Source organism: Taudactylus pleione, unplaced genomic scaffold (assembly GCF_031769625.1).
Source record: "Taudactylus pleione unplaced genomic scaffold, aTauple2 ptg001297l, whole genome shotgun sequence".
In the NCBI taxonomy this organism is placed as follows: Eukaryota; Metazoa; Chordata; class Amphibia; order Anura; family Myobatrachidae; genus Taudactylus; species Taudactylus pleione.
The window spans coordinates 878,740-900,221 of NW_028285697.1; the positions used below are offsets into that span (position 1 = coordinate 878,740).

The 21,482-nt window shown below is 48.9% G+C and overlaps 1 protein-coding gene across 1 annotated transcript in view; it reads right to left on the minus strand.

Annotated features, from left to right (window-relative positions):
* Positions 1-4,843: 4,843 nt before the first annotated feature.
* The window catches only part of LOC148443343 (mitochondrial potassium channel ATP-binding subunit-like), a gene marked incomplete at its 5' end in the record, with an annotated part of 37,599 nt that continues 20,960 nt past the window's right edge, over positions 4,844-21,482 (minus strand). Inside the window, 5 exons of the mRNA XM_088462962.1 lie at positions 4,844-6,432; positions 7,684-7,934; positions 8,522-8,669; positions 20,355-20,488; positions 20,923-21,017. Coding sequence (XP_088319088.1) covers positions 6,352-6,432; positions 7,684-7,934; positions 8,522-8,669; positions 20,355-20,488; positions 20,923-21,017 — 709 coding nt within the window. The remainder of the gene's footprint in view (positions 6,433-7,683; positions 7,935-8,521; positions 8,670-20,354; positions 20,489-20,922; positions 21,018-21,482) is intronic.

The following is a 21,482-nucleotide window of genomic DNA, read 5'->3' on the forward strand; positions in this document are numbered from 1 at the left end:
GGTAGGCGGAGTCTGGGCGTGCCTTACATTGCTTTCCTGTATGTCGCAAAGAACGAATCATTTTGCGGGGCGTGGTTATCAGAGTCGCTTAATCTCTGCATTACCTGACCATAAAAGGCGGCAGCCATCTTGGTACACCTTTCTATTGCTTGTGGGCTGTTACCACCCTTTCTACAGGGGCAGCCATCTTGGTACACCTTTGTGTTTGGCTGAGGACGGCAGAAGGGCACGCCCCCGGGGCAAGGAAGAGCCAGGCTGCCTCCTACCATCCTTTATACAGAAGCAGCCATCTTGGTACACCTTTGTTTTGGCTAGGGCAGAAGGGCACGCCCCCGGGGCATGGACAGAGCCAGACTGCCTCCTAGGGGTTGTTACTATCCTTCATTCAGGGGCAACCATCTTGGTACACCTTTGTGTTGGTAGCTGATGGCACTGGTAGCACAGGGCTAGTGCCTGCTGTAAGACGATGACATCAGTAGGCCCCAGTAATAACCACTGGTGGTGTAATCCAGGAAAGGGGACCCCTCCACATTTCGGGGCCCTCACCCAGGACAGTAGATCGCCTCCTGCATAATGATGCAATGGTGGTGAATGGCACTATTGCGGGCCCAACATAAATTGTGTCATTGATAACCAGAGGGCACGGCTGCCATGACTCTCCAGCCATTCCCACTGGGAGGAACCATAAGGGAAGCAGAAGACTCTGCAAATATGGGTGACTCTAGGCAAGAACCTGGGGCACCAAAGCCGGGCACTGCAGGACACAGAGGGGCAAATGCAGCGCCGGGCACATAATGAGTCTAATTACAATTGTAAAATGCGCTCCAAATAAATATTCATAGATTTTCTACTTATCCATAGCAAACGCGTCCCGGTCAGCACAACTAGCTATATATGCCTCCTTACTCCAATGCACACAGGAGCAGATGCCCCTGGGCTATGGCAGGCAATACGGGGTTACAGCAGAGATTCCCAACCTCGGTCCTCAAGGCACATTAGCAGGCCAGGTTTTAGTGATATCCATACAATTATCTGTCAGATATCTGCCCAAGCTGGCTGGCATGAAAACCTGGTAATGTATGGGAGCAAATGACAGTCGAGCCTATAATTTTAAACACTGAAAACAAAAGAAAAAAAAAAAAAAAAAAAGGACAAAATTGTTCAGATTGGTTAAAATACACAAATTTAACCAATTTGTCTGAATGACCATTTTTGGCTATTTTCCAGTGTTTGTAAGCAAATGGACGATTGGCATTTGCTCCCTCCCATACATTACCAGGTTTTCATTCCAACCAGCCAGATATCTGACAGAATTGTATAGTGTACGGCCCAGCGTTATGGTGCATACACACGGGCAGATATGTCAGATGAACGATTTTTGCCTGTATTAAAATGAATGGAATCGTCCAAAACTGACTGCAAACACATCAGATGTCAGATATCGTTATCTTACCATCGGGAACGCTCATCACGCACCTGACAAACGTCAGATTTTTCTTCAGAATTGAACGATTTTTAAAATAAGTTATTGTACAGATCTGAAGGAAAATCTGACCGTGTGTGTGTGTGTGTGTACGCGCCGTTATCTGACCGTGTGTGTGTGTGTGTGTGTACGCGCCGTTATCTGACCGTGTGTGTGTGTATGCGCCGTTATCTGACCGTGTGTGTGTGTGTGTGTGTGTGTGTGTACGCGCCGTTGTGTGTGTGTGTGTGTGTGTGCGTGTGTGCGCGCGCGTGTGTGTGTGTGTGCGCCATTATCTGACCGTGTGTGTTTGCACCAGTAGTGTGCCTTGAGTATCGTGGCTGGGAACCTCTTCATTACAGTAATGGCTGCAAATGCTTCAATATATGCAACATGACCCGCTCCACCAGGTACTGAATGCTCTGCTCCTAGACACCCCACCTAATATATTACTGCAGGCACCTGTGGAACCAGGTAATTGCTGAGAAAGGTGTCACCACAGGTGGCAGGGAGGCTTATTAGCTGGGTAGTCCAGGAGCAGAGCATTTTGTACCTGGTGGAACAGGTCATGTGTAAGGGTCTGAGCATGTGCAATACGGTACCTGGCCGGCCAAGGTCATTCTTAGGTAATAAAGTCACAGGTAGCATATTATAACCTCCCACTGGCCTTCACCATCCACAGGCTGACTACGCCTTGATGGTCATTACTACTAGGGAGTAAGGTAGGTGTGAGGGTGTACCAGTGTGAGTAGTATAGGTGGGAGTAGGGGACGTGTGAGGATGTACCAGTGTGAGTAGTACAGGTGGGAGTAGGGTAGGTGTGAGGGTGTACCAGTGTGAGTAGTATAGGTGGGAGTACCAATGTGAGTAGTATAGGTGGGAGTAGGGGAGGTGTATCAGAGGGGGCAGGTTGCGCGGATTTTGCAGATGAGGGGAATGACAGACATTAGGTTGCAGTAGTTGAGGTGGGGACGGTGGATGAGGGGAATGACATACATCAGGCTGCAGTAGTTGAGGTGGGGACGGTGAATGAGGGGAATGACAGACATCAGGGTGCAGTAGTTGAGATGGGGACGGTGGATGAGGGGAATGACATTAGGTTGCAGTAGTTGAGGTGGGGACGGTGGATGAGGGGAATGACAGACAATAGGGTGCAGGAGTGGAGGTGGGGACGGTGGATGAGGGGAATGACATCAGGGTGCAGTAGTTGAGGTGGGGACGGTGGATGAGGGGAATGACATTAGGTTGCAGTAGTTGAGATGGGGACGGTGGATGAGGGGAATGACAGACATCAGGCTGCAGTAGTTGAGGTGGGGACGGTGAATGAGGGGAATGACAGACATCAGAGTGCAGTAGTTGAGGTGGGGACGGTGGATGAGGGGAATGACATCAGGGTGCAGTAGTTGAGATGGGGACGGTGGATGAGGGGAATGACATTAGGTTGCAGTAGTTGAGGTGGGGACGGTGGATGAGGGGAATGACAGACAATAGGGTGCAGGAGTGGAGGTGGGGACGGTGGATGAGGGGAATGACATTAGGTTGCAGTAGTTGAGATGGGGACGGTGGATGAGGGGAATGACAGACATCAGGCTGCAGTAGTTGAGGTGGGGACGGTGAATGAGGGGAATGACAGACATCAGAGTGCAGTAGTTGAGGTGGGGACGGTGGATGAGGGGAATGACAGACAATAGGGTGCAGTAGTGGAGGTGGGGACGGTGGATGAGGGGAATGACATTAGGGTGCAGTAGTTGAGGTGGGGACGGTGGACGAGGGGAATGACACATCAGGTTGCAGTAGTTGAGGTGGGGACGGTGAATGAGGGGATTGACACATCAGGTTGCAGTAGTGGAGGTGGGGACGGTGGATGAGGGGAATGACATTAGGGTGCAGTAGTTGAGGTGGGGATGGTGGATGAGGGGAATGACATTAGGGTGCAGTAGTTGAGGTGGGGACGGTGGATGAGGGGAATGACATTAGGGTGCAGTAATTGTGGTGGGGACGGTGGACGAGGGGAACAACACATCAGAGTGCAGTAGTTGAGGTGGGGATGGTGGATGAGGGGAATGACAGAAATTAGGTTGCAGTAGTGGAGGTGGGACGGTGGATGAGGGGAATGACAGACATCAGAGTGCAGTAGTTGAGGTGGTAGATGACAGAATTGAAACATCGGTTTCATCTTGGGTAAGAAATGGGCGTATGCCAGCAGGTGTAGAGGGCAGACCAGATGACAGATGCACCAGAGAGTGGAGTGATGGCTGTCACTGGGGCAGCAGGTTGGGAGACTGGGGAAATTGTTGTGCTGTTTATGTGGAGAGAGATTTAAGCAGGGGCGGTCTGACTAGGAAGGGGAAGGACGATGAGTCTAGGTATCATCGGGACATGGAGGTGGCAGAGAGAGACAGTGACTGACCCTTACGTATTAGTGGCTGTATAACCTGGCATCATACCTCACCAACAAAGCTTGTGTACTGGATCTCTGTAGAGCAGGAATAATTAGGGGGGAATCCAGTTAGACGCAGGGTTTACCCTACTGTCAATTCGAGTCATGTCCCAGAGGTGGACCTTTCCTCACAGCTTCAGGAGCTTCGAGAAGAGGTACCTGCGGCAGGTTAAGGTGCAGGGAAAACCCTTCGATTCCACAGAAACTTTAGCGGAATCAGTGAGTTTCCAAGCATTAACCAGTTTTACCGCACAGGGATAATGCTATTTAATTGAAGAACATTTCTTAACAATGCAGGTAATTAGCCGCAGTGTTTAATTGGATTCCCCCCTCTAGTGTCCCAAGTGATGCAATATAGTTTTATCTGTGATATCATCTGGAAAACATGTCTTGCCAGTCATGCCCAAGGACTGGTATAAAAAAAGTAAAAAAAAAAAACCACTAAGGGCCAAATTCAATGCGAATGGAAGGGCGCCGGTAAGGAGCTCCTGGAGCTATTGAATTCAAAGCGCTGTTTTGTCGGGGAAAGCCCATTCTCGCGGTCCTCGTAATTAAACATGGTGTTTAGTCGCGAGAATGGGCATTCTCTAACTAAACTGTTGGCGCGATAGTGTTTCTGAGGCGCGAAGGGCAGAAAACGGCAATGCGCCTGCAGTTTTGTCGGATTTCTTCTCGCATCCCCAGGGGGGTGTGAGAACAAATCCTTCAGCCGCCCAAACAGCGCAGTGAATTGAATAGCTGCAGGAGCTCCGTACCACGGCTAGTCAACTTCGCATTGAATCTAATTCAGCCCCAAGTCCTGAGAATAAAGGTGGTTGTGGCCTCTGTGTGTAGCAGAGTCAATAAACCAGAGGAACTGTACTATTCCCATCATGGCGCTGGGGGAGAGGTGTGTGTGTTTCGCTCCTCATGTAAATGTCTCCATTCCTAAAGAGAGCAAATAACTTAAAATATTTTATTTTCAATTGAGAACCCATTATAAGAGCTTAAAGCCCACATCGTCCACACTGCTAGAACAATTGTCCACGACGACCACAGTCACTGCACGGATAGAAGTGGCTCATGTATGTAGATTTCACATCCTCGTACATTCATCAGATATCGGAGCTGCAGACTCTCCAGTGGGTAATTGTAGTTAGTGTCTGTCCTATAACACAGGTCACACCCTGCAGGTAATAATCAGCAGATTCCGGAGTACTCTCTATGTGCGCTATGTTTGGGGAGATGCTGATAACGATACTGGGGGACAATATGTCCTACTATGGGAGCAGCAGGGCCAGTACCTACATGAGATGAGCTGCTCTCACATTCAGGTCCTACTATGGGAGCAGCAGGGCCGGCACCTACATGAGAAGAGCTGCTCTCACATTCAGGTCCTACTATGGGAGCAGCAGGGCCGGCACCTACATGAGATGAGCTGCTCACACATTCAGGTCCTACTATGGGAGCAGCAGGGCCGGCACCTACATGAGAAGAGCTGCTCTCACATTCAGGTCCTACTATGGGAGCAGCAGGGCCGGCACCTACATGAGAAGAGCTGCTCTCACATTCAGGTCCTACTATGGGAGCAGCAGGGCCGGCACCTACATGAGATGAGCTGCTCACACATTCAGGTCCTACTATGGGAGCAGCAGGGCCGGCACCTACATGAGATGAGCTGCTCTCACATTCAGGTCCTACTATGGGAGCAGCAGGGCCGGCACCTACATGAGAAGAGCTGCTCTCACATTCAGGTCCTACTATGGGAGCAGCAGGGCCGGCACCTACATGAGATGAGCTGCTCTCGCATTCAGGTCCTACTATGGGAGGAGCAGGGCCGGCACCTACATGAGATGTGCTGCTCTCGCATTCAGGTCCTACTATGGGAGCAGCAGGGCCGGCACCTACATGAGATGTGCTGCTCTCACATTCAGGTCCTACTATGGGAGCAGCAGGGCCGGCACCTACATGAGAAGAGCTGCTCTCACATTCAGGTCCTACTATGGGAGCAGCAGGGCCGGCACCTACGTGAGATGAGCTGCTCTCACATTCAGGTCACTAAGGTAGAAGTCATTTTGCCGTCTGTATTAGAGTCCTGCACACAGAGAGGAGGATGTACATGTGCCCGGGGGCTCCTGTCCTGCACACAGAGAGGAGGATGTACATTTGCTCGGGGGCTCCTGTCCTGCACACAGAGAGGAGAATGTGCTCGGGGACTCCTGTCCTGCACACAGAGGGGGTCGATGTGCATGTGCCCGGGGGCTCCTGTCCTGCACACAGAGGGGAGGATGTACATGTGCTCAGGGGCTCCTGTCCTGCACACAGAGGGGACTCCTGTCCTGCACCCAGTGAGCTGGGGCTGCTGTTGGCTGAGGACTAATGGTCACCACAGTAGGTACTGGTTCTGTTGCTGAACGTTGCCGTGTGCTGGGTCACAGACTGGTATCACGGATCGGATGAATTGTTCTGGTCACTGGGGCTCCTGGTTTTGTCTGCGTATGAGCTCTGCATAAAGACCCCCCATACGCAGCAGCTCCCGATGAGTCCCACTCTAAGAGAAAGTATAAAAAATGGAGTTCATTAGGGTCTGGCAGATATTTCAGTCACAGTTACAACATTGCAATCGTAGGGTCGTTCCTCACCCTGTATAGTGCCTACACTGAATGATGGGTCGTACAGTGCAGGGACCCTCCCTCATCCCCGGGCATGCACAACCGGTCATTATCAGCAGACTGACCGCCATGTTCAGGCGATGATGGATGGGGAGCGCGCATGGCTGGTCGTTTTCAACAACAAACTGCAGGATTTGTGAACGATTAAAGAGCGATTGAACGATAACTAGGTCATTATCATTCAATCACTCATTTTAATCGCCAAGTGGATACGCACCTTTACACAGTGAGGGATTGGCCTTATATACAGGTATGAGCCACATAAGGAGTGAGGAGCGGTGGTGAAGGGACAGGCAGCAGATTTGCAAAGCGAGTGGATTGTGATCAAAGTCCATCATTCTTCAGCCCAGCCCTAAACGGCGCCTCCACCCTCCAGTCCAGCCATGCACATCGCCTATGCCCTCCAGTCTGCAGTCTAAATCCGTCAGGCCAGACCTGCACGCCACGCTGCCCTCCAGCCACCGCCTACGCCCTCCAGTCCAGCCATGCACTTCTCCTACGCCCTCCAGCCTAGCCCACCGCCACACCACAGTCCGGCACTGCACACCGCCTCTGCCCTCCACGGCTCCTCCAGCCCAGTCCAGCTCGCTGTCTAAGCCATCCAGCCCAGCACTGCACACCGCCTCAACCCTCCATCCTACCGCCACATCCTTCAGACCGGCATTGCACACCGCCTCCGCCCTCCAGCCCAGCACCTATGCCCTCCAGCCGAGCCCTGCACGCCGCTTCCACTCTCCAATCCAGCTCAGCACTCCCACACCGCCTCCAGCCCAAAGCCTACACCCTTCAGCCCAGCCCACCACCTACGCCCTTCAGCTCAGCCCAGCACACCGCCTCTACCCTCCATCTTATCCCAGATAGTCTCCTCCAGCCCAGCCTAGCATGCCTCCTATGTCTTCTAACAGAGCCCACAGTCTCCACCCAGCCACACAGCCCACTGCCATGTCCTTCAGTTAAGCACGCTGCCTCCACCCTCCAGCACAGCCCAGCACCATGTCCATGCCGCCTACATTCTACAACCCAGCCCGCTGCCTACGCCCTAGACCAGCACACTGCCTGGTGGGCAGGATACCGCAGACTTTTCTTTACCTGTGGAACGGTTCCATTCTGGTTGTAGTAGAACTGCTTACCTCCGCCACAAGGCCCTTTGACAAGACCACGATAACATCCGCATCCGCAATGGTGCTGAGCCGATGAGCAATGACCAACACTGTGCGGCCAGATGTAGCGTGATCCAGGGCTAACTGCACAGTGCGTTCAGACTCGGAATCCAGCGCGCTCGTAGCCTCATCAAGAATCAAGATGCGAGGGTCTTTTAGAAGAGCGCGTGCAATCGCCACCCGCTGCTTCTGGCCGCCGGAGAGGGTGACTCCGCGCTCACCTGTCAGGGAAGAAGTTTGTCACGCAAAGAGCGAAAATATCGACATCAAGTTATTACATGGTCTCCGCCCTCTTCTATCCGACGGCTCGTTCTCAATGCTGGCGATAAGTTACCACCCTGCAGACTTGTACCTATGTGTATTCTATGTAGCACAGGACACAATAAGGAAAGTGATGTAGCAGCTTATAGCAGGTGATCCTCTTTCAACAACTGGAGGCAACATCACTTTCTATACAAGTCACATGACCGGCATGTGGGTGTGGTCAGTTTGCAGAGCACACGCAGCAGAGCTCATGTGGGTGTGGTCAGTTTCAGAGCACACGCAGCAGAGCTCATGTGGGTGTGGTCAGTTTCAGAGCACATGCAGCAGAGCTCATGTGGGTGTGGTCAGTTTGCAGAGCACATGCAGCAGAGCTCATGTGGGTGTGGTCAGTTTGCAGAGCACATGCAGCAGAGCTCATGTGGGTGTGGTCAGTTTGCAGAGCACATGCAGCAGAGCTCATGTGGGTGTGGTCAGTTTGCAGAGCACATGCAGCAAAGCTCATGTGGGTGTGGTCAGTTTGCAGAGCACATGCAGCAGAGCTCACCTAGCGTTGTGTTGTAGCCATCTGGGAAGTTACGGATAAAGTCATCAGCATTCGCCTGTCTTGCGGCTTCACAGACCTCAGCATCGCTGGCGCTCGGCCTCCCAAATCGAATATTTTCCATAATGCTTGTGCCAAACAGGACAGGCTCCTGGGTGATGACAGGAAACCAGTGACGGTACAGGGGAACTGTAGGGTATCATGGGACCCCCTTACCTGGCAATACCGAGTAATACGGGATATGACAGGGGGTGTCAGGTCCCTCCCTCCATCGTCCAGAACCAATAACCACAACCCGACCATGAACAAGCCGGGTAACCCTGAATAGGGGAAAAAATCCCTTTGCCCGCTCTGCTTGTACCTGTGTGTGCGTACCCCTGTACATCTGTTCACCTGAGCCGCCCCCATCCCGTTGCCCTATTCCCGTTCCCCCTCTCTGGGTGGTCTGTACATCATTGTCGCAGAGGCACACTTACGGCCTGATTCATTACAGATCACTACTGAGATCGCAGCTTCAAAAATATGCTTATGATTGCGATCGCAAAGCCAGCATAGAGACACCCACTACTGCTATCTCACATCTGTAATACCTCACAGTCCTGTGTATACATCTGTAACATCAGCCACAGCACAGCCAGCATAGAGACACCCACTACTGCTATCTCACATCCGTAATACCTCACAGTCCTGTGTATACATCTGTAACATCAGCGACAGCTCAGCCAGCATAGAGACACCCACTACAGCTATCTCACATCTGTAATACCTCACAGTCCTGTGTATACATCTGTAACATCAGCCACAGCTCAGCCAGCATAGAGACACCCACTACTGCTATCTCACATCTGTAATACCTCACAGTCCTGTGTATACATCTGTAACATCAGCCACAGCTCAGCCAGCATAGACACCCACTACTGCTATCTCACATCCGTAGTACCTCACAGTCCTGTGTATACATCTGTAACATCAGCCACAGCTCAGCCAGCATAGACACCCACTACTGCTATCTCACATCTGTAATACCTCACAGTCCTGTGTATACATCTGTAACATCAGCCACAGCTCAGCCAGCATAGAGACACCCACTACTGCTATCTCACATCTGTAATACCTCACAGTCCTGTGTATACATCTGTAACATCAGCCACAGCACAGCCAGCATAGAGACGCCCACTACTGCTATCTCACATCTGTAATACCTCATAGTCCTGTGTATACATCTGTAACATCAGCCACAGCACAGCCAGCATAGACACCCACTACTGCTATCTCACATCTGTAATACCTCATAGTCCTGTGTATACATCTGTAACATCAGCCAGCATAGAGACACCCACTACTGCTATCCCACATCTGTAATACCTCACAGTCCTGTGTATACAGGTGTAACATCAGCAACAGCACAGCCAGCATAGAGACGCCCACTACTGCTATCTCACATCTGTAATACCTCACAGTCCTGTGTATACATCTGTAACATCAGCCACAGCACAGCCAGCATAGAGACACCCACTACTGCTATCTCACATCTGTAATACCTCACAGTCCTGTGTATACATCTGTAACATCAGCAACAGCACAGCCAGTATAGAGACGCCCACTACTGCTATCTCACATCTGTAATACCTCACAGTCCTGTGTATACATCTGTAACATCAGCCACAGCACAGCCAGCATAGACACCCACTACTGCTATCTCACATCTGTAATACCTCACAGTCCTGTGTATACATCTGTAACATCAGCCACAGCTCAGCCAGCATAGAGACACCCACTACTGCTATCTCACATTTGTAATACCTCACAGTCCTGTGTATACATCTGTAACATCAGCCACAGCACAGCCAGCATAGACACCCACTACTGCTATCTCACATCTGTAATACCTCACAGTCCTGTGTATACATCTGTAACATCAGCCACAGTACAGCCAGCATAGAGACACCCACTACTGCTATCTCACATCTGTAATACCTCACAGTCCTGTGTATACATCTGTAACATCAGCCACAGCACAGCCAGCATAGAGACACCCACTACTGCTATCTCACATCTGTAATACCTCACAGTCCTGTGTATACATCTGTAACATCAGCCACAGCACAGCCAGCATAGAGACACCCACTACTGCTTTCTCACATCTGTAATACCTCACAGTCCTGTGTATACATCTGTAACATCAGCAACAGCTCAGCCAGCATAGACACCCACTACTGCTTTCTTACATCTGTAATACCTCACAGTCCTGTGTATACATCTGTAACATCAGTCACAGCTCAGCCAGCATAGAGACGCCCACTACTGCTATCTCACATCTGTAATACCTCACAGTCCTGTGTATACATCTGTAACATCAGCCACAGCTCAGCCAGCATAGAGACACCCTCTACTGCTATCTCACATCTGTAATACCTCACAGTCCTGTGTATACATCTGTAACATCAGCCACAGCTCAGCCAGCATAGAGACGCCCAATACTGCTATCTCACATCTGTAATACCTCACAGTCCTGTGTATACATCTGTAACATCAGCCACAGCACAGCCAGCACAGAGACACCCACTACTGCTATCTCACATCTGTAATACCTCACAGTCCTGTGTATATATCTGTAACATCAGCCACAGCACAGCCAGCATAGAGACACCCACTACTGCTATCTCACATCTGTAATACCTCACAGTCCTGTGTATACATCTGTAACATCAGCCACAGTACAGCCAGCATAGAGACACCCACTACTGCTATCTCACATCCATAATACCTCACAGTCCTGTGTATACATCTGTAACATCAGCCACAGCTCAGCCAGCATAGAGACACCCACTACTGCTATCTCATATCTGTAATACCTCACAGTCCTGTGTATACATCTGTAACATTAGCCACAGCACAGCCAGCATAGAGACACCCACTACTGCTATCTCACATCTGTAATACCTCACAGTCCTGTGTATACATCTGTAACATCAGCCACAGCTCAGCCAGCATAGACACCCACTACTGCTATCTCACATCTGTAATACCTCACAGTCCAGTGTATACATCAGTAACATCAGCCACAGCACAGCCAGCATAGAGACACCCACTACTGCTATCTCACATCTGTAATACCTCACAGTCCTGTGTATACATCTGTAACATCAGCCACAGCTCAGCCAGCATAGACACCCACTACTGCTTTCTTACATCTGTAATACCTCACAGTCCTGTGTATACATCTGTAACATCAGCCAGCATAGACACCCACTACTGCTGTCTCACATCTGTAATACCTCACAGTCCTGTGTATACATCTGTAACATCAGCCACAGCACAACCAGCATACAGACACCCACTACTGCTATATCACATCTGTAATACCTCACAGTCCTGTGTATACATCAGTAACATCAGCCATAGCACAGCCAGCATACAGACACCCACTACTGCTATCTCACATCTGTAATACCTCACAGTCCTGTGTATACATCTGTAATTTCAGCCACAGCTCAGCCAGCATAGAGACACCCACTACTGCTATCTCACATCTGTAATACCTCACAGTCCTGTGTATACATCTGTAACATCAGCCACAGCTCAGCCAGCATAGAGACACCCACTACTGCTATATCACATCTGTAATACCTCACAGTCCTGTGTATACATCAGTAACATCTGCCATAGCACAGCCAGCATAGAGACGCCACTACTGCTATCTCACATCTGTAATACCTCACAGTCCTGTGTATACATCTGTAACATCAGCCACAGCTCAGCCAGCATAGACACCCACTACTGCTATCTCACATCTGTAATACCTCACAGTCCTGTGTATACATCTGTAACATCAGCCACAGCTCAGCCAGCATAGACACCCACTACTGCTATCTCACATCTGTAATACCTCACAGTCCTGTGTATACATCTGTAACATCAGTCACAGCTCAGCCAGCATAGAGACGCCACTACTGCTATCTCACATCTGTAATACCTCCCAGTCCTGTGTATACATCTGTAACATCAGTCACAGCACAGCCAGCATAGAGACACCCACTACAGCTATCTCACATCTGTAATACCTCACAGTCCTGTGTATACATCTGTAACATCAGTCACAGCACAGCCAGCATAGAGACACCCACTACAGCTATCTCACATCTGTAATACCTCACAGTCCAGTGTATACATCAGTAACATCAGCCACAGCACAGCCAGCATAGAGACACCCACTACTGCTATCTCACATCTGTAATACCTCACAGTCCTGTGTATACATCTGTAACATCAGCCACAGCAAAGCCAGCATAGAGACACCCACTACTGCTATATCACATCTGTAATACCTCAGTCCTGTGTATACATCTGTAACATCAGCCACAGCACAGCCAGCATAGAGACACCCACTACTGCTATCTCACATCTGTAATACCTCACAGTCCTGTGTATACACCAGTAACATCAGCCACAGGTCAGCCAGCATAGAGACACCCACTACTGCTATCTCACATCTGTAATACCTCACAGTCCTGTGTATACATCTGTAACATCAGCCACAGGTCAGCCAGCATAGAGACACCCACTACTGCTATCTCACATCTGTAATACCTCACAGTCCTGTGTATACATCTGTAACATCAGCCACAGCTCAGCCAGCATAGACACCCACTACTGCTTTCTTACATCTGTAATACCTCACAGTCCTGTGTATACATCTGTAACATCAGCCAGCATAGACACCCACTACTGCTGTCTCACATCTGTAATACCTCACAGTCCTGTGTATACATCTGTAACATCAGCCACAGCACTACCAGCATACAGACACCCACTACTGCTATATCACATCTGTAATACCTCACAGTCCTGTGTATACATCAGTAACATCAGCCATAGCACAGCCAGCATACAGACACCCACTACTGCTATCTCACATCTGTAATACCTCACAGTCCTGTGTATACATCTGTAACATCAGCCACAGCTCAGCCAGCATAGAGACACCCACTACTGCTATCTCACATCTGTAATACCTCACAGTCTTGTGTATACATCTGTAACATCAGCCACAGCTCAGCCAGCATAGACACCCACTACTGCTATCTCACATCTGTAATACCTCACAGTCCTGTGTATACATCTGTAACATCAGCCACAGCACAGCCAGCATAGAGACACCCACTACTGCTATCTCACATCTGTAATACCTCACAGTCCTGTGTATACATCTGTAACATCAGCCACAGCACAGCCAGCATAGAGACACCCACTACTGCTATCTCACATCTGTAATACCTCACAGTCCTGTGTATACATCAGTAACATCAGCCACAGCACAGCCAGCATAGAGACACCCACTACTGCTATCTCACATCTGTAATACCTCACAGTCCTGTGTATACATCTGTAATACCTCACAGTCCTGTGTATACATCTGTAACATCAGCCACAGCTCAGCCAGCATAGAGACGCCCACTACTGCTATCTCACATATGTAATACCTCACAGTCCTGTGTATACATCTGTAACATCAGCCACAGCTCAGCCAGCATAGAGACACCCACTACTGCTATCTCACATCTGTAATACCTCACAGTCCTGTGTATACATGTGTAACATCAGCCACAGCACAGCCAGCATAGAGACACCCACTACTGCTATCTCACATCTGTAATACCTTACAGACCTGTGTATACATCAGTAACATCAGCCACAGCACAGCCAGCATAGAGACACCCACTACTGCTATCTCACATCTGTAATACCTCACAGTCCTGTGTATACATCTGTAACATCAGCCACAGCACAGCCAGCATAGACACCCACTACTGCTATCTCACATCTGTAATACCTCACAGTCCTGTGTATACATCTGTAACATCAGCCACAGCTCAGCCAGCATAGAGACACCCACTACTATCTCACATCTGTAATACATCACAGTCCTGTGTATACATCAATAACATCAGCCACAGCACAGCCAGCATAGAGACACCCACTACTGCTATCTCACATCTGTAATACCTCACAGTCCTGTGTATACATCTGTAACATCAGCCACAGCTCAGCCAGCATAGAGACACCCACTACTGCTATCTCACATCTGTAATACCTCACAGTCCTGTGTATACATCTGTAATACCTCACAGTCCTGTGTATACATCTGTAACATCAGCCACAGCTCAGCCAGCATAGAGACGCCCACTACTGCTATCTCACATCTGTAATACCTCACAGTCCTGTGTATACATCTGTAACATCAGCCACAGCTCAGCCAGCATAGAGACACCCACTACTGCTATCTCACATCTGTAATACCTCACAGTTCTGTGTATACATGTGTAACATCAGCCACAGCACAGCCAGCATAGAGACACCCACTACTGCTATCTCACATCTGTAATACCTTACAGACCTGTGTATACATCTGTAACATCAGCCACAGCACAGCCAGCATAGACACCCACTACTGCTATCTCACATCTGTAATACCTCACAGTCCTGTGTATACATCAGTAACATCAGCCACAGCACAGCCAGCATAGAGACACCCACTACTGCTATCTCACATCTGTAATACCTCACAGTCCTGTGTATACATCTGTAACATCAGCCACAGCACAGCCAGCATAGACACCCACTACTGCTATCTCACATCTGTAATACCTCACAGTCCTGTGTATACATCTGTAACATCAGCCACAGCTCAGCCAGCATAGAGACACCCACTACTGCCATCTCACATCTGTAATACCTCACAGTCCTGTGTATACATCAGTAACATCAGCCACAGCACAGCCAGCATAGAGACACCCACTACTGCTATCTCACATCTGTAATACCTCACAGTCCTGTGTATACATCTGTAACATCAGCCACAGCTCAGCCAGCATAGAGACACCCACTACTGCTATCTCACATCTGTAATACCTCACAGTCCTGTGTATACATCTGTAACATAAACCACAGTACAGCCAGCAAAGACACCCACAACTGCTATCTCACATCTGTAATACCTCACAGTCCTGTGTATACATCTGTAACATCAGCCACAGTACAGCCAGCATAGAGACGCCCACTACTGCTATCTCACATCTGTAATACCTCACAGTCCTGTGTATACATCTGTAACATCAGCCACAGCTCAGCCAGCATAGACACCCACTACTGCTTTCTTACATCTGTAATACCTCACAGTCCTGTGTATACATCTGTAACATCAGCCAGCATAGACACCCACTACTGCTGTCTCACATCTGTAATACCTCACAGTCCTGTGTATACATCTGTAACATCAGCCACAGCACAACCAGCATACAGACACCCACTACTGCTATATCACATCTGTAATACCTCACAGTCCTGTGTATACATCAGTAACATCAGCCATAGCACAGCCAGCATACAGACACCCACTACTGCTATCTCACATCTGTAATACCTCACAGTCCTGTGTATACATCTGTAACATCAGCCACAGCTCAGCCAGCATAGAGACACCCACTACTGCTATCTCACATCTGTAATACCTCACAGTCTTGTGTATATATCAGTAACATCAGCCACAGCTCAGCCAGCATAGAGACACCCACTACTGCTATATCACATCTGTAATACCTCACAGTCCTGTGTATACATCAGTAACATCTGCCATAGCACAGCCAGCATAGAGACGCCACTACTGCTATCTCACATCTGTAATACCTCACAGTCCTGTGTATACATCTGTAACATCAGCCACAGCTCAGCCAGCATAGACACCCACTACTGCTATCTCACATCTGTAATACCTCACAGTCCTGTGTATACATCTGTAACATCAGCCACAACACAGCCAGCATAGAGACGCCCACTACTGCTATCTCACATCTGTAATACCTCACAGTCCTGTGTATCCATCTGTAACATCAGCCAGCATAGAGACACCCACTACTGCTATCTCACATCTGTAATACCTCACAGTCCTGTGTATACATCTGTAACATCAGCCACAGCTCAGCCAGCATAGAGACGCCTACTACTGCTATCTCACATCTGTAATACCTCACAGTCCTGTGTATACATCTGTAACATCAGCCACAGTACAGCCAGCATAGAGACACCCACTACTGCTATCTCACATCTATAATATCTCACAGTCCTGTGTATACATCTGTAACATCAGCCACAGCTCAGCCAGCATAGAGACACCCACTACTGCTATCTCATATCTGTAATACCTCACAGTCCTGTGTATACATCTGTAACATTAGCCACAGCACAGCCAGCATAGAGACACCCACTACTGCTATCTCACATCTGTAATACCTCACAGTCCTGTGTATACATCTGTAACATCAGTCACAGCACAGCCAGCATAGACACCCACTACAGCTATCTCACATCTGTAATACCTCACAGTCCTGTGTATACATCTGTAACATCAGTCACAGCACAGCCAGCATAGAGACACCCACTACTGCTATCTCACATCTGTAATACCTCACAGTCCTGTGTATACATCTGTAACATCAGCCACAGTACAGCCAGCATAGAGACACCCACTACTGCTATCTCACATCTGTAATACCTCACAGTCCAGTGTATACATCAGTAACATCAGCCACAGCACAGCCAGCATAGAGACACCCACTACTGCTATCTCACATCTGTAATACCTCACAGTCCTGTGTATACATCTGTAACATCAGCCACAGCACAGCCAGCATAGAGACACCCACTACTGCTATATCACATCTGTAATACCTCAGTCCTGTGTATACATCTGTAACATCAGCCACAGCACAGCCAGCATAGAGACACCCACTACAGCTTTCTCACATCCGTAATACCTCACAGTCCTGTGTATACATCTGTAACATCAGCCACAGCTCAGCCAGCATAGAGACACCCACTACTGCTATCTCACATCTGTAATACCTCACAGTCCTGTGTATACATCTGTAACATCAGTCACAGCTCAGCCAGCATAGAGACACCCACTACTGCTTTCTCACATCTGTAATACCTCACAGTCCTGTGTATACATCTGTAACATCAGCCACAGCACAGCCAGCATAGAGACACCCACTACAGCTATCTCACATCTGTAATACCTCACAGTCCAGTGTATACATCTGTAACATCAGCCACAGCACAGCCAGCATAGAGACACCCACTACTGCTATATCACATCTGTAATACCTCAGTCCTGTGTATACATCTGTAACATCAGCCACAGCACAGCCAGCATAGAGACACCCACTACAGCTTTCTCACATCCGTAATACCTCACAGTCCTGTGTATACATCTGTAACATCAGCCACAGCTCAGCCAGCATAGAGACACCCACTACTGCTATCTCACATCTGTAATACCTCACAGTCCTGTGTATACACCAGTAACATCAGCCACAGCTCAGCCAGCATAGAGACACCCACTACTGCTATCTCACATCTGTAATACCTCACAGTCCTGTGTATACATCTGTAACATCAGCCACAGGTCAGCCAGCATAGAGACACCCACTACTGCTATCTCACATCTGTAATACCTCACAGTCCTGTGTATACATCTGTAACATCAGCCACAGCTCAGCCAGCATAGACACCCACTACTGCTTTCTTACATCTGTAATACCTCACAGTCCTGTGTATACATCTGTAACATCAGCCAGCATAGACACCCACTACTGCTGTCTCACATCTGTAATACCTCACAGTCCTGTGTATACATCTGTAACATCAGCCACAGCACAACCAGCATACAGACACCCACTACTGCTATATCACATCTGTAATACCTCACAGTCCTGTGTATACATCAGTAACATCAGCCATAGCACAGCCAGCATACAGACACCCACTACTGCTATCTCACATCTGTAATACCTCACAGTCCTGTGTATACATCTGTAACATCAGCCATAGCACAGCCAGCATAGAGACACCTACTACTGCTATCTCACATCTGTAATACCTCACAGTCCTGTGTATACATCAGTAACATCAGCCATAGCACAGCCAGCATACAGACACCCACTACTGCTATCTCACATCTGTAATACCTCACAGTCCTGTGTATACATCTGTAACATCAGCCATAGCACAGCCAGCATACAGACACCCACTACTGCTATCTCACATCTGTAATACCTCACAGTCTTGTGTATATATCAGTAACATCAGCCACAGCTCAGCCAGCATAGAGTCACCCACTACTGCTATCTCACATCTGTAATACCTCACAGTCCTGTGTATACATCTGTTACATCAGCCACAGCTCAGCCAGCATAGAGACGCCCACTACTGCTATCTCACATCTGTAATACCTCACAGTCCTGTGTATACATCTGTAACATCAGCCACAGCACAGCCAGCATAGAGACACCCACTACTGATATCTCACATCTGTAATACCTCACAGTCCTGTGTATACATCAGTAACATCAGCCACAGCTCAGACAGCATAGAGACGCCCACTACTGCTATCTCACATCTGTAATACCTCACAGTCCTGTGTATACATCTGTAACATCTGCCACAGCTCAGCCAGCATAGATACACCCACTACTGCTATCTCACATCTGTAATACCTCACAGTCCTGTGTATACATCTGTAACATCAGCCACAGCTCAGCCAGCATAGAGACATCCACTACTGCTATCTCCCATCTGTAATACCTCACAGTCCTGTGTATACATCTGTAACATCAGCCACAGCTCAGCCAGCATAGAGACATCCACTACTGCTATCTCACATCTGTAATACCTCACAGTCCAGTGTATACATCTGTAACATCAGCCACAGCACAGCCAGCATAGAGACATCCACTACTGCTATCTCCCATCTGTAATACCTCACAGTCCTGTGTATACATCTGTAACATCAGCCACAGCACAGCCAGCATAGAGACACCCACTACTGCTATCTCACATCTGTAATACCTCACAGTCCTGTGTATACATCTGTAACATCAGCCACAGCACAGCCAGCATAGAGACACCCACTACTGCTTTCTCACATCTGTAATACCTCACAGTCCTGTGTATACATCTGTAACATCAGCCACAGCACAGCCAGCATAGAGAGGTACGCCTGCGTTTCTCAGACCACTCCCCCATAACCAGCACCAAATGCTGACACCTAGTCGCTCAATCTGCGATGGTTTGCTTTCTGCATGCGACATCACAGAGCGATCACAATGCTAACTCGCGCACTGTAGTGCATACGCATGGCGCACCATTAGCCGATCTGCATTCTCAGTTGCAATTGCGATCCGTAATGAATCAGGCACTTTCTGCACGTTAGGTGTGATGCGCACGCCACAGCCGCAATGGACATTTACATAATCGTTGAGTATTATTATATAGGTGCGTGTACACAGATAATAAGCCTGCGGCCTCCTCGTGTTCTCTGGAGTACAATGAGTATGGTCAACCTAATACTGAAGTTCATTGTCCTCCCCGACCTCGCTTACAGCGCAGCCCGCCCCACCCAACCTCGCTTACAGCGCAGCCCGCCCCACCCAACCTCGCTTACAGCACAGCCCGCCCCACCCAACCTCGCTTACAGCACAGCCCGCCCCACCCAACCTCGCTTACAGCGCTGCCCCACCTTACTTCATCCGCCCCTCCCCCATCTTACTTAGTGCTCCCCAACCCTCCTTACTTCATCCCTTCATCTTTGCAACCTTAAAACGGTCTTCTGACACCTCATTACCGGGCAGCCTACTCCTGAGTCTCCCTGGAGCCTCCAGGCGGTGCCCTTACATCACATTACTGCTGGCACCTTTGCAGAGATGGGTAGTATTTACCTAGTTATGTAACCAAATCATGCAAGATGATAACATACGTGATAAATTTAGCCATTAACCTGGTTGATGAATCCGATGGCTTCCCCTCTGAGCCAAGATGGGTCAAGTGAACGGATGTCTACTCCATCCAGCTCCACCGCCCCCTGCGCAGGGTCATAGAACCGCTCCAACAGGGCAGCTACTGTCGACTTTCCTGAATGAAACCAGAAACCATGATCACTCTCCAGATTCAATCGTGTCTAAGGGCTACTGTACATCTACAAACATAGTGTCTAAGGGCTACTGTACATCTACAAACATAGTGTCTATGGGCTACTGTACGTTTACAAAGATTGTGCAAAAGGGCTTTAAAAAAATAAATGTTGTGTACCGACATCTGCCATATCCCAAGACCCCCACCTGCTGTCCTACCCGCCCACCACCACCTGGTGCCCCGTTTTGTATGGGACTCTGCTTGCCGCACTACAGCTCAAGATGCTGAGCCCTATTTTGAGTCACCTGCCCAATATGTCATTCCCACGCCTAATCCTCTCCCCCACTAGAACCATTTGCTAATATCTTACTCCTTACATTCACTTCCATAGGTGGGAATAACTCCCCAAGTATTGCCATACCACATAATCTCACCTCCGCCGGATTGTCCCACGATGGCCACCGTCTTACCAGGAGCAACGTAAAGGTCAAAACCATTCAAGACTTCATGACCCGGCCGAGTAGGGTAACTGGTAAACAAGCAGAATTGGATGTATTATTATTATGCAGCGCTGAACTAAACCGGGGCCCTGTACGGTTATTATGCAGTGCTAAACTATGGAGGGGCCCTGTACGGTTATTATGCAGTGCTAAACTATGGAGGGGCCCTGTACGGTTATTATGCAGTGCTAAACTATGGAGGGGCCCTGTACGGTTATTATGCAGTGCTAAACTATGGAGGAGCCCTGTACGGTTATTATTATTATTATGCAGTGCTAAACTATGGAAGGGCCCTGTACGGTTATTATTATTATTATGCAGCGCTAAACTATGGAGGGGCCCTGTACGGTTATTATGCAGTGCTAAACTATGGAGGGGCCCTGTACGGTTATTATGCAGCGCTGAACTATGGAGGGGCCCTGTACTGTTATTATTATTATTATTATGCAGCGCTGAACTATGGAGGGGCCCTGTACTGTTATTATTATTATTAT